The sequence below is a fragment of the Chinchilla lanigera genome, unplaced genomic scaffold, assembly GCF_000276665.1.
Source record: "Chinchilla lanigera isolate Chin_1 unplaced genomic scaffold, ChiLan1.0 scaffold00011, whole genome shotgun sequence".
Taxonomy (NCBI): domain Eukaryota; kingdom Metazoa; phylum Chordata; class Mammalia; order Rodentia; family Chinchillidae; genus Chinchilla; species Chinchilla lanigera.
Window position 1 is genome coordinate 34,711,865 of NW_004955412.1, and position 14,481 is coordinate 34,726,345.

Here is a 14,481-nt window from a genome sequence, read left to right on the forward strand (position 1 = left end):
GGAAAATCCACCAAATCAAACATGGAGATGGGACTGAGGCAGATGCCTGCTAATCCCTTCAAGTGGAAAGAAAGACACAGTTCCATGTCAGTGGTGCGGCAGCACCCTTGATTCTGGGAAGTAAAGGGCCGGCCTGTGAGGGTTGGGGACCCATTTAGATGAGGATGGATTTGAACCCGAAAGTGACCTTTCTCACAGCACTGCAGAGTCAGCAAAGATTTTGGGGAGTGTGAAGAGCCTAAAAGGAAAAAGTTCATGTGCCTCTGACACTGAGATAAGCTGCCCCAGCACCCCTGGCCTCCAGGCAAGCTCTGTCTTCTCCCTGTCTCTCACCCCCACCCGTGTACGGGCCACCTGACTATATTTTGTGTAGTTTTCTTATTGCAGTGCTCACGTATTGCCCGCCGGCCTATACTACAGGCCTTCTAAGAGCAGAGGCCTCATCTTTGTTGTCCCCTGGAGGATCCCAGCATCCAGATCAGCAACTTACACACAATATACCCTCAGCATACAGCTGTTCAAGGAGCAAACAGCAGCCCTTCACATTCAGGCCTCAATTCCTCAGAGTCATGTTGGGCCATGAGTTAAACTGGGTTGATTTAGGGAGACTTAGCATCCAAAGGCAAAATTAGATAACGTCAGAAAATAACCCTAGGTACAAACAAGAATTAGAAAGTGAACTTTTTTAGCAAATGTTTATTTATATCAAAATACAAAACATTTTTGAAGCAGAGTAATGTTACATGAGGAGTAATTTAAATACTAAACTTTTTACTCAGTTTAATTCGCAACACTCCCAAGGGTACCTTCACTGGCTACACATCTTGTCATTTGATGCGCCGTTTATTTTTTTTTTCTCTCTTGGTTCACTTATGTACTTGTTCGCTCATTTTGATTTTTAATTCAGGATATGAACATGCAGTGTTACTGGCAATGAGTTGGTTAGTATTTAGCAAGCCTGAAAATACCAGCGAGTGAAGCCTGGCACAGCAGCCTGACCCAAGGAGACGGCAGATTCTCTCCCTAACTAAGTTTGGGGTGTCACTGTTTTTAACTGGCAAGGCCAAGGCCAAAGGAATCACTGTCACTGGTAGCCAGGGCAGGCATTATTGCTCAGGGCCACAGAGTAGTGTGACTGAGGAATCATCTCCAGGGGGCTCTTTTCTGTGCGTTGGGATGGAGCAAGATAGCCAATGGGAGCCCAACTGGAGAGTGGCAGCGACAGCAAGAAGGTGCAGGGACCCTGCAGGAGCAACTCTCTTCCCCAAAACCCAAGCAAGGGCTGGGGAGAGGAAAGGCTCCTCCCAGTCCTGGCAGTCTATGATTTGGTGGCCAGAGATGCCTGCCCCTTGGATGGGCCTTTTAGAAGTACTTAAAGTTTGGAGATTTTGAGGAAGAAGCACCTGGTTGAGAGTGTAGCTATTTCCTGTATACCTCCACTCCCTGACAGAGGAGAAACAGGAGACAGGAAATGGGAGGGAGCATGCCCCTTCGCCCCACTCCTGGGGCCCACCTGGGTCTCTCTTTCAAGCCCCAGTTGGTGCATTCACTTTGGCATTGTGCACCTATAAGCTCATACACACACACACACACACACACACATGCACACACATGCCACACACACCTAAATGCCTGGTTTCCTTTCCATATCTGCTCAGGTAGCAGGACCATGCCTATCTTTACCATCATCCTCTGCTCCCAGGGTCCCCTTGGCCTGCTAGTCCCCAATACCTAGCCCCAGGCTTGGCACATGCTGGCATTCCCAGGCTTTGAGAAGAGGGTGATGGAGCAGAGAGCGCCCCAGAGACAGGTTATACAGAGTGTAGAATGTTTGTATAAGGCTTAGGTACAGCACCGATTTAATGTTTTTGTAGTTTGCTTTCTAAGTTATCTTTTAGAAGAAAAAAAAAAAGCTTACTGAAAAAATAGTGTTTTTATTTACTTTTGAGTTACATACCTGAAGTTCAAAAAGTAAGCCTCTAGTCGCCATCCAAATTCACACTCAAAGGTGTTCTGTACACAGCTGTACAACATATTGGTTTGTCTTTAATTTGGAACCAAAGTCAGCCAACCAGTCAATACCATGAAGTCAGCAGCTCATGCTAACTGACTGTAACCAGTTCATTCATACAGAAAAGAGAGAGAGAACACAAATCTACTCCCAAGTCACCCACCCCAAACCCCTATGGGGAAAAAAAAATCAAAGATGAAATATAGCAAGATCTAAAGAACAGCAGGAGGAGCCAGTTCTACCCAGCTGGCCTCTCAGACAGCACCATAAAGCACCCTAGCACGGTGATGCAATATTCAACATTCAAGAAATGGAAACAAGGTTTGAAGAATCTTCACAAGAAAACCTGGCATGAATGGGGGAAGCCCCAAAGAAAGTTGAAGGAAGAAAAGAGACTTCGAAATGAGAGCAAGAAATCTCATGACGAAACCAAGAGTCAATCCAGACTCCTAAGAAAAGAAGAACCGAAAGCAGGAAGCCATTAGGCATCTGGAGGTCAAAAGTCTGCTGGGGGCCCCAGGGAGAGCGCTGAGATCTCCCCACCACACCCCTCTTTGCCCCTACCCTCTGCACATCCACAGACCTTGGGGTGACAAGAGGGGAGCCACAAGAACTGCCTCCATGTGTGATGGAAGAACCATGTCCAGGATGGCACGGTCCCTCCAGGTGGGAGAGTGTGAGTGGATACAGGGCCGAGAGCTGCTCACATAAGCAGGAGGTTGTCTCTCCTCCCCAGGCTGTGGACATGAACAGGCAACTGGTGACACACACCCCATCCATGGCCTCCATCTCTGGCCCATGAAAAGCAGTTCAGAAATTAAACCTGAATGGTACTTGAAGACTTTCTCAGACTCATGCATTCAACTTAGTAATTGGAGCATCAGATCTACCCTTCCCCTCCCACAACTCATCTAAGGCCCCAGCATCCAGCTCATTCCACAGTGCAACCTCCCAGTTCAGACTCCACACTAAACACCAGCAGAGGCCCTGCCCAACAGCCTGGCCACATCCCCCTTGACAGAAGTGCTGTGCAGTCCTGACTGTGTCCTTACTGCACACTTCCATGACTTCCAAGGTGGATCCATGTGACATCCACAGCAGAGGACAGAGATGACCCTGCCACAGCCAAGGGCAATGGGCAAGCCCCTCACTCGCCCGAGGCACCCTGTTGATAATGATGTGGAAACAACAGAGCCCACACTGACCCTTGGGAGAGCAATTCCCAGCAGATCTATCTACTCCACACTCTTGTTTCATGTGTCAGATAGAGGTAGCGAAACAAGAATTCTACATATTCCCCCCATCAACTTCCTACCAAAAGATAACAGCACCAAAATTCAATAACCCTTCCACTGTCTGGGGACTAAGAAATAATTCACAAGCATAGGGGGCAGCTCAGACTCCTGGTAGTGGCTGTGGGCCTCAAAGGCTTCATCAGAGGACCCCTCCCACCCACCTGTCCCATTAACTGAGAGGTTCAAAAACAGGACATCTTCCCACAGTCAGATGCCAAGCCCCTCTGTTCCTTTGTGAAAGGCTGGTTCTTCTGAGAAATGGGAGATTGATGCTGGGCTATCTGTCCCTGCCCCTCCAGTGCCCAGCCCTGCATCCTCTGAGAGCTGCGTCAAGGAAAGGGCATGGGAAAGTAACGTATCTCTCTAGACTCCAAGGTTTCAAGGTCCTTGTCTTCCCTGCTTTCTCCCAAATGAAGCACCCACTTGACACTGAGAAGTGGGATGGCAATGTGCAGGCTCTCCCAACCTCACACATCTTGTGCTGCTGAAGTTTCTATGGATCAAGGCTTTGGCTCACTGTAGAAAGAGATGGAATGTTGGCGGAACTGTGGGCCTCGTGGAATACGAGCCCTTTGAGGTGCCTGTGTGCTGAACTAACTCTGCAGGTTGCAGCTGACCAGGTGTGGGACAGAGTCTACAGAGAAAGAAAAGGTTGGCTTTAAGAGTCAAAAGCAGTCACAGAAACCCCTCTTTGGTAGCTGGGGAGGGGGTCCAAGCTGGGAAGGGACATAGAATTTGCTGGTCTTTCTCTTGCTCAACCTCCCAGAAAAACCTTGTAAGAATCACCTGGCTGCAACTTCTCCTGGCCTCCTCGGGAGTATATGGGAAAGACCAGTCATGCACCAATTGCAACCAGAGTTGCAGCCCTCCCAGTACACACAGACAGACCTGTTCTCCTGCTATGTCCTTAGACAATAGTTAATGTTTTGAACAATCTGGAGCCCCAGTAGCAATGTCCTAATGAATGGCAGGGACATATGAGGTCCAATAAGAATCAGAAGTTAGACTCAAGCTCCACCCCAACCTACTCTTCTCATAACACTCCCAAAATGCAAAAAGAGTCCTTCTCATGATTGAGGCACCTGAGTTCCTCAAATGGTCACAATCCACAGTCAAGAGCTCTTAAAGAGTATCACATTTTGGTTGAGGAAGAGGAGCTAGTGTTGCCATTTTTTGAGTTGCAAGCAGAAATAAGAGATGAGAGAGTGTAGTGACCAAGTCTCCCCAGGCTCCCTGCACCAGCTTCAAACACAATTTTCTGAGTACTTGGCAAGTCAGAGGAAGAGCTAGCACCGGAGCTGGCTGCTGAGGCTCCAAGGCGTGTTGCCTTCGCAGCATATATGAGGTCTTGTATTCTCAGAGAGGTATTCTTCAGCCCACACACACTTACTTGCTCAAACTCAAGTGGACCCTGCCCCCCCAGAATCTCCTGTTCTTGGTCACATTCTTCCAATACATTGTTCAGCTATGTAAGTCCTTAACTGGGTACCAGAAGGAAGGTCGCAGTAAGATTCAACCTCTCAGATCTGTCCAAAGTTAATCTCTCACTCCTGACTGTCCACTCATCATCCCAAGATTGGACCATCCATTCCAACAGCACTTTGTTTTCTATTTAAAATAAATGAAAATAGCATCAATGATACATTTATACTAGATATCACATTCACACTGGTTCCAAAAATCTGCAGTGATAATCCTCAGTATATCTCTTTTCCAAGACTGGGCCCACGCAGTCCACCTCACAAACTCTCACCACCATACTTCCAAGAGCTGCTTTGAGCCCAGGTGCTACAAATCAGGACAGTCCCTAAGTAATCTTGACTACCCCCCTTTACCAGCTACTGAGCTATATTCCTTCCAAGGAGCTAGATACCAGCACGCAGCCACACAGGGATGGATCCATAGCATTTCCAGTTCGCAAGCAGCCCTCCTGGATCAAGCACCTTACCACAGTGTCCCCTCTCAATGCCAAGAGATACTGGGACCCAAGTTCTCTGGGGTCATTGGATCCTACAACTCTCCACAGCTTGCACTTCACTTGTGCATCTACAAGTAAGTTATTTGTTTCATTTTAAAGTTTTTTCATATACACACACTTCAAGTAGAAAGACCCAAGCATCTCTGAACAGAGAGTGCATCCCGGGAAGGACGGAGAAGGAGGTGGCATCAAAGCGTGAGACAGTTCCCCATGTGGGAACGGTGACACTGCTCAAAGCATCTCTAAACACAGGTACAAAAATAAAGCAAACTATGACTTCATACAGATATATAGATAAGCTAACTAGATAGATTTTATATAGGTTTTCTTTATATTTGTATATGTATGAGGGGCACGTGCCCTGCACATTCTGCCCAGCTTGCATCTCTTGCTCATCTAGTCTCCACTCCATGAGGACCACTTGCCTGAGACTCCTACTGTAAGTCACTACTGTTGCATCTGATCCTCACCCCCCTGTAAGTTCCCTAACTCCTTAAAATAGAACAAGTTATCTATATTTATATAATTTTATATACAATCTCCATAAAAAATACACCCAACATGGTGTATTACTAATGTGACCCCGCTACCCAAGAAAGAGCCAACAAAAAGGAGGGTCTCCTAGGCCTGATACTGTTCAGGCAAAGCAGTGTGTCCCTACACATCTCTTACACACACACAACAGATGCACCACACACACCTCCACACACAGATTCCACGCACACACTCTTGCACACACCCACCACACACATTTCCTGAACCCAGGAAAGGAACACTAGAATAGTCAGCTGGCGAGGGTTAGAGAGCAGGGAGATGCCTCGCACCTGCAGAAGGACAGGTAAGGGAATCCAATTCCTCTGACCCAGCCAAAGACAATGTTAACTCAGGACGGACTGCTCACTGTCCACAGTAGCCATTGGAAATACTCATTGATACGGTGATTGAGTTTCCCTTTCAAGGATTGCAAGATGATCAGGAGGTTTAGTTCTTTCACCAGATAGAAGGTGTCATAGATTCCCTAAGCCAAAAAGAAGCAAAATACCACCAGGCCATCTTCATTGACATGAGGAGGCACTGGGCATTGGCCCCTTCCATCTACTTAGGTGAAACCCCAAACATAGCTAAAGCATGCTTGCAGTATTCCTAAGGCTGAAAAATGCAAATATCCCTCCCCAGACAACCCCAATACCCTCCCAAATTCCCTTCCCCACCCAACCACTTCCCTGTCCGTGCACAAGTTCAAGATCTCTGGAGCCATACAGAAGTGAGGGAGGGAAGGAAAGGGAGCCTAACTCTTGAGTGTACAGGGTACAGGGGGAGAGCTAGCTCTCATCCTAAAATAAATCCAGGAAATCCAGTGCTGGCGGCAGGGATACAGCATTGGTGAGACAGATTTCTTCAAGACTCAGAAGAAAAACAGGCTCAGAGAGATATTCCTGTCACCATGTAGAGGGATGGGAAAAGTAGACAACAAAGGACCAGGGATGGGAAGAGGCTTTGTGCCACTTTAGTTAACTCTCTAGCTTTCCCTGGCAGCATCCAAAGCTGTGGTGTCATCAGCTGTCTTCAGAATCCCTAAGCACTAATACTAACCTCTGCAGAAGAGAATTCCCAAGTAATATCAAAGACTGGCTGCTGTTCTATCAAAGTGTTTATCAGTCAAGACACTCCAACTTTTCCTCCTCTAAGGCATGGCCAGCCATTAATAGTATTTGCAGTAGCGCTTAATTTTTTCTTGACACAGAAAACGTGAGGGTCTACAGGTGTCTTTGGACCAGAAGTCAATAGATTGGGAATTTTTGTATCAGCTCAAAATGAAGGCCTGAAAAAAACCTCTACCCTCTTGGCAAAACAACACACAAAACATCTGGAGGGGGAAGTATATTTGTTCCTGAAAGACTTACCTAAAAGTATAGATAGGGGCCCAGAAATAAGGGTCTGGCCCTATGCAGATGCACTGTCAGAAGAGACACCCCTAACCAAACATCAAGTTGGTAAGAGTGCTGAAGTCCAGTCTTGGCTTTGATCCTTGGTTTACTGACTTCTTCTAAAAAGGAGATTTTTAATTCTGCCTCTTGATCCAAAGGGAAGCAGAGCTGGAGACATTAAGAAAGGAAGAAAGGCTGGTGTCTGATTTCAGGGTGGAATGCATTCCTACCTCAGCTGTAGACCGGTGACTAACTTTCAAAAGAAGAGAAAGTAGAGATAAAACGTCAAGGCCTAACCACTGCTCCATGGCCTGAAGGGATCCTCTGTAACCCAAGAAGGATGGCAAATGCAGAAGCCCAGCCCACCACTGTCACCAAGGACCTGTGAACACCTTCAGATGATGGACAAAGAGAAAGGCCACCTGCCACTTCTGCTTACCAGAACAAGCACAAGAAGCCCCTTAGAACAATCCTTCCTTTGCCACTGACCTTGAGCTAATGACAGACTGGCCATTTCAAGATGAGTCTCCCAGCTCTGGACCTGAGGGTACTCAAAAAAGAGATACACAAAGTTGAAGCACGTGCCAGAGATAAGCATGTCTGGGCACTTAGTGTCAGAAACTAATTCTAGAAGAAGCAAAAAGTCTGGCTAAGAAGCGGGACCTCTTTTGAGACAGTCCAAGCATGGATGCCAGCCCAGCCTCAACCTGTTCTCAGTGGCTGAATCCCCTCCTATTTCCGTCCCCAGGCTCTCTACTGTCATCTCTCCTCTACCTGCCCCTCTGCGAGCGGTCACTTTTCCTCCTTGGGATAATGCCCCAGTGTGCACACTACCCTGTCATTGTGTCTCAAGGAGAGTGGCAAGGCATGCTGCCCCAAGGCCCTGCTCCTCCCCCATGACAGCACCAATGCTCTACGCCCTTCAACCTCCCACCCTGGCAAAGGATCAGGCCTCTTCTTCATGTTTCAGCTCTCTAACACCTCCTCCTAAAACATGGTCAAGGACTGCTGGTCAGTGATTTTGTTTAACAGAGAGATAGCCACTGAGACCCCTCCTGAGCCCTCTCCCCAGCAGTACCAGAGCAGGACTCCAAGCCTCCATCTGCCTGGAGCCTGCATTGCCTCTGTTCTGGGGAAGAGACAAAAGGGCCAACCAGCAGTAATGCTCATAGCTCCCAAACAGTGGCAGGGAGCCTCCCCTCATTCCTGCCCATCTCTGCCCTTAAATTTTTTCCTGCTGCCCCCCAAATCTCTATAATGCCCCCTAAAGCTCCTTTACATGCAAACAAAGCAGTCCAAGATTAGCCATTAGGGTTTTTTCCTAGGGTTCTCTACATATTGATAAAATTTATTTTATCTACAATTCTTCCCCAACCCACACCAAAACCCCAAAAGACATTTGCTAACATTGGAAGAAAACTGTTCCAGCCACGCACACGTCAGGTCTGACTCAAATCCTGAGTGGTGGCAAAGATGCCTGATGTTCTGTGGCCTCAGTTTCTCTCCTGAAGCTGTTTGTCGGCCTTGCCAGAAAAAGAAAAAGGAATTCTACCCGTGAACCTTATCCAGTTTCCTGTGCAGGAAAAGCACAGAGGAATAAACAGCTGAAATCCATTTAACCCCAGATATTTTAGATCAGAAATCAAGATGGAGAGCATGGAAAAATACCAGCAAGCACCCTCCTTGTCCACTGCTGCTGGAGCCATCCCCCAGTGGCACAACTATGACCAGACCCTTAAGAAAGGCTCTGGCCTCGCATGGCCCTTGAGGCAGAGGCACTCCTCTTGTTGAGAAAGGAGGCATCTAGATGGCCTCTCTCACCCTGGTCTCTCCAAGAATACTGGGAAGAAAGGCGGGTCGTTAGGCACAGTCCCTGGCAGATGCTGCACCATAACCACCAAAGACCATCTACACATGGCTTCTGCTCCCAGCCATGAAGCCTGCTGGTGGTCAGCCAGCACATCAAGAAACCGAGTTCACTTCCTTATTGCTCACTACTTCCCTAAGCACTTTCAAGCCTCTTAGAGACCATCTTACTGTCTTCCTGGTCTGTGGACCAACTGTTGCCCCAACAGCCACTGTTGCCAGCCAAGATGCAGAAGAAAGCTGCAGGCAAAGAAATCCAAGATACAAGACAGGTTTGTTTCTTGTTTTTTTTTTTTGTTTTTTTTTTGAACTACATCTACTACAAAGCTACCAGATCCTAAAAAGGGAAGTCTGGAAGACTGATCTCCCACAGAGGAGAGGGTGAAAGTTCTAAGAGGCTTCATAGTAGTCATTGCCATGTTCCAAGGCAGAGCACAAAGGACACTGGCCCCTAGAAATGGATACACTCACCATACAGACTCGCATTCACATGTCCACACACAGCACTTAACAGTGTACCTGCGACACCTTCATCCTCTGTCCCATGGGCAAACAAAATTGGATTCTGTGAACTTCCTCTGCAGTCCTTAATTGAAGGACTGAAATCGCTTCCAGAGGTACAGAAAGGAGGCTGGCCTCCAAGGACACAGTCACAAGAAGAAAGACATGTTGGGAGGTGAATAAGTCCAAGGCCACCAAGGAATGGGTAGACCTTGTGTCCCTTCCCAGCTCTGGAGACTCACAGCAGAGCTGCCACCCAGTGGCCAGCAAAAGCACAGCTTCTGCCATTTGGTCTTATGTACTGAGGTAAGGGGCGCTGCTAGAGGCAAGGAAAGGAGGCAGGAGTCAGCACCTTTGTTAGCCCTGGGCCCAGGAAAGCCCAGACACGGCTACAGCACCTCAGCCTCAAGCTATGCTTCCTGGCCTGGTACAACATTCCAAGGAAGCAAAGCGTTCCACCTCAACTTCCCTTCTTTCCTCTCCTAACCTAAAGGCCCAGACAGCTTCAGGGCCTAAAATTCCCAGAAGGCTGCTCAGAACAGCTGCCTGAATTCATCCTCATGTCCAGCAGCCCTGACACTCCATATTCACATTCCGTCCCAGGCCCTGGGCTGGCCACCCTGGTGAAGGAATCACACACTCCAAAAGGGGAACAGAGGCCACAGACTGACCTGCTGTGAGCCCCACATCTCACACTGGTTGGCAGTTCAGGCAGGCCTGCTTCTGATGGCCCCTGGGAGAGATGCCCCAGGAGCAGCCCATGTGGCACAGTGGCAGTGGTAGCATGGCCACTGAAAGGAACACAGAGAGCTGCAAAACTCTACTCTTAACTTCGCCAGAGCTGCTTCCCAGTGGTCAAGTGCATTTCCATTCCCCAAAGGAAGGTATCTGCTGAAACATCTGGAGTGCACCCCAAAGGCCCACAGCTAGTCCCAGAATGACTGAAACTACCCTCTGCACCTCTCTCACCCATGTCCAGAAATGAGCTGTGGTGGCGTGGCTTGCATGGCAGAGCAAGTCCTCAGCTCACTAGGACAGAGAAGGAAGCACAAGGCCTGGCTGGCTGAGACAAAGTCTGTCCCCAAGATGGAAGCTCCAGCAAAAGAACAAGCCTCCCAGCCCTTGGAGGCCACACTTCACTTCGGTCACTGGGCAAAGCCACTGGTGGCTGCAGTAAGACCAGCAGAAGCCTTTGAGGCTTTGACATGGTCAGTGTCCAAGCAGGTCACTGGGGAAAGGTGGTGTCCCCACAAGACAGCAGCACTAAGAAGAAAACACTTCCAGAAACCTGGTGGCTCCTGCCATCCTAGGCCAGACCAAGCTACAGAAGAGGGGATGGCAAGCACAGCCACACTCTTCACCCTACCCTCGGCCCTGCACCCTGCTGGGAAGACACGGGTAGTTCTGAGCAGGAAGACTGCTTGAGGAAGTTTCTAGGTGCTAATGGTTTGAAGTAGGACAAGATTTTGGCAGAAGGACTGGCAGGCCCCAGCCTGCCACCCCTTCTACCTTTGCTCCTAAGCATCAGTCAGCTCGCCTGCGGTGAACTGGGAAGACACCCTCACTTTACTGGAGCCCATGCTACCAGAGTGCAGGTCCTGAGGATGGAGAGGACCGCAGGCAAAGTGGAACAGCAGGCAGCGCACGGCAAGGATGCAGAGAAGCCGCGGATGGCTCCGCATAAGTGGCAATTAATCAATCTGGAGAATTAGCTTCCACAAAAGGAAAGGAGGAGCCAATCAGCCGTGGTGGAGCAGCACCCCAGAGAGTGCTGAGCAGAGACAGATATAAATAGAGCTGTGGCAGCTCCAGGCTCCGCACAGGTGGCTCCAGATGAGAGGACCTTTGGCCGCGGGCTCCTGGACTGAAAGGAACTGAGGCATGGTCATGTGGACTCGGGCATATGCACCAGAGCCCGCCTGTCAGCCCCACCATGAGGCAGCTTCCACTTCTGAAGTGTGAGCCAACTGTGGAAGAAGAAAGACACTGGTCTGGCCCTGCGCCTGCTTACCTTTTCCCCACCAGTGACCGAGCAATCAAGGCTTGGTTTTGTTCAGCGGTAACTCACTGCTGAGCCCCTAGTCATAATCGTGGCAGGGCTCCATTTCTGCTCCGGAGGGGAGAAGCTCGAGAGGATGATGGTGAACTCAGCCAAGAGGCATGAACTCTGTTTCAGCAGGAAGTCCCCCGAGGCAGACAAGAGGGCACCCGGCCAACCGAGGCCACCCCCACTCACAAACCCCAGCTGTCCACTACTCCTCCTTCTCATGGACCACAGAAAGAAACAGCACTTTGCTCCAATGTACATATATATATATATATATATACACAGAGAAACCCACCAACTACATACATGTGCATTGTACCTATATCTATATATATGTGGAGTCTGGAAGAAAGGAGAGGTCCAGCCCTCTCCCAGGATGTGAAAAACTGAAACAGAAGCAGAGCAGTAAAAGCCATTGCTTTCCTCTTCTTCACTTCCAAAGACATTTGAAGAGGTGAGAGTATTCCATCTAAGTGACGAGGGGGAGGTGGGACAGAGCCAGACGACTTCCTGTCACCCAGTCACTCCCTGACTCTCACCCACAGGCAGAAGGTCTGCCCAGGCCTCTGTCCTGTGGACAAGGCCAGCTGGCCAGGACCTGGGGGGAGAAGAGGCACGCAGGAGAGGGAGCCATCCCTCGGTGGACAGAAGAGGACATGGCCCACGCAAAGTCTCTCCCCAGCCCTCAGCCCTACAGCCTGCCCTAGGGACACTCAGAGTGGTATGGAGTCATAGCAGAGTGGCATGGCCTGGGTCATCGTGATCCACGCTGTTGAGGATCGCCGTCTGGTCTTCTGGAAGCTGGCGGTGGCACAAGTCTGACAGCCGGGCAAAGGGGTCAGGACGAGAGTGTCTCTTCTTCTTTCGGAGGCAGACAGCTTCGTCGGGCCACAGAACCTGAGAGTTGGGACGCTGCTGAGCCTGAGAGGCAGAACCGTCTAAAGATAGGAAACAGACATACAAAAGAAAAAAGAGAAAGGGAATGAAAAGGCTGTAATGTACACTCTGAGCTTCTAGTGCTGAAACAAGAGATCATCTCCGCATGTGGGAGTCAAGACCAAACCACTGCAGAGAATGCACCTCTTTGATGGCTGTGAGACAGCCAGCCAGCCCTGCTGCCCTGTTCTAGAGTCAGGGAAGGCAGGTGGACACAATTCTTTTTTCTGTAAATTCACAGATCTCGCCGATTAATCTACAAATATTTCCTCTGAAGTGTCTCTTGGGTACTGGGCATCATTGTAGGTGCCAGGAATCAGGGCTTCTAAGAATGGGTGGCGACTCTACATTTTCTCACTTACCCCAAGGAATAACAGATTTTAATGACATACAACAGAGTCAGGGCAGGACCCTGCCTGGCCTGCAAGGGCCATTCCTCCACCTCGTGGCCTTGCTAGGGATACAGAAGTAAAGACTTTGCTTTCTGGGTGATATTTTAGTATATAAGAAAGGAGGAAGAAGCAAATTGTCAAAACGTAAGAAACACAGAAATAAAGTTTTCAGATGTCAAAAAAGCAACAAAGCAGGTTAAATAGGGTCAGTGATAACCGATAATCTAGGCACTGCTCCTGCCCCCAAAGGGACACCCTTTGAAGATGTCTGGGATTCCAAGCTTTCCACATATCTGAGGGGAAATTATTTTGGTCAGAGGTGTGTGTGTGTACATGTGTGCACACCCGCACATACTTGGTTCCATTCTCTGGGGCTATGGACCCGCTATAGGAAGAGCAGGGTAGGGTGCCAGGGCCACCACCAAGTTCTGCAGCAGCCCAGGTGGGAAACGAGAGTTCACATTGCAGCTTTTGTAGTGTAGACAGCAAAAGTGGATGATTCTGGACATGTCATAAAGGCTGAGCCAACAGACCTTTCGAAGCAGATTAAGGGTAACTGAGAGGGCAAGAGAAGAATGCAAGAGGAAGACACCTCAGCAACTCGGTAGGAATCAGTGCTACTTCCTAAGCTGGAGAGGACAGGTGAGGCAGATTTGTGAAGAAGATAATTCACAGTTCTACTTGGGACATTTCATAGGGTGATAAAACAACTAAGTGCACACTCAGCAGTCAACTGAAAATATGAACTTGACCTCAAAGAAAATACTTCAGCAAGGACAGACATTTGAGAGCTACCAGGACAAAACAGGTACCAGGACCACTGTCACTGCGATAGAGAACATAAGCCTCCATTGTAGCTTATTTTGCAATAAGCAAAGACATATTACTTATGACAAATTAAAGTCAGGCACCACCTAACAGTAGCATTTGTTGATGGCAGACTCTCAGATGATGCCATGCAGTGACATCCTGGCCATCCTAGTTTGTGTAAGTACACATTCTTCAGAATGTCCTTATTAACCGACATATGATTAAACACCTACTCACACATACATGTAAGACAGATAGATAGATGGATAGATAGATAGCTCTTACACTGAAATGTGTTTAAGTCAGTGGAAAATTCAGCTTTGGGCTCCAATTTTTCATCCAAGCTTTAAAATATCCATTTTCTTTTCTCTGCCTCAATATTTCCATCCATAAACTGGCAGGAAACTGTTGCCACCCAAAGGGTAAATCCTTGATCAACCATCACTATCTCCCAATAACTCAGTAAGCTTCACCTCTGTGTAACACTTTTTTCCACAACCCCAACTATAAGGAAAGTTACTCTACAGTTGTTATCCAAGATCTACAAGGGAATGGTGAGCGTTCTTCCTTGACAGTCTGCTATAATATTTCTAAAACCACTGACAGAGAGCATTTGATAAATATCAAGGAGTTTTCTGAAAGAGGACAGAGTTATTTTTATACGGTACTTAAAGCCACCAATCACCACTGGATAACCATGAGACATACTTCAACAGA

At 48.4% G+C, this 14,481-nt stretch overlaps 1 protein-coding gene across 1 annotated transcript in view; it reads right to left on the minus strand.

Annotated features, from left to right (window-relative positions):
• Positions 1-691: 691 nt before the first annotated feature.
• Positions 692-14,481, minus strand: part of Igsf9b (immunoglobulin superfamily, member 9B) — a 115,458-nt gene continuing 101,668 nt past the window's right edge. The window contains exon 20 of the mRNA XM_005378583.2: positions 692-12,564. Within this exon, the coding sequence (XP_005378640.1) occupies positions 12,356-12,564 (209 nt within the window). The 3' untranslated portion in view covers positions 692-12,355. The remainder of the gene's footprint in view (positions 12,565-14,481) is intronic.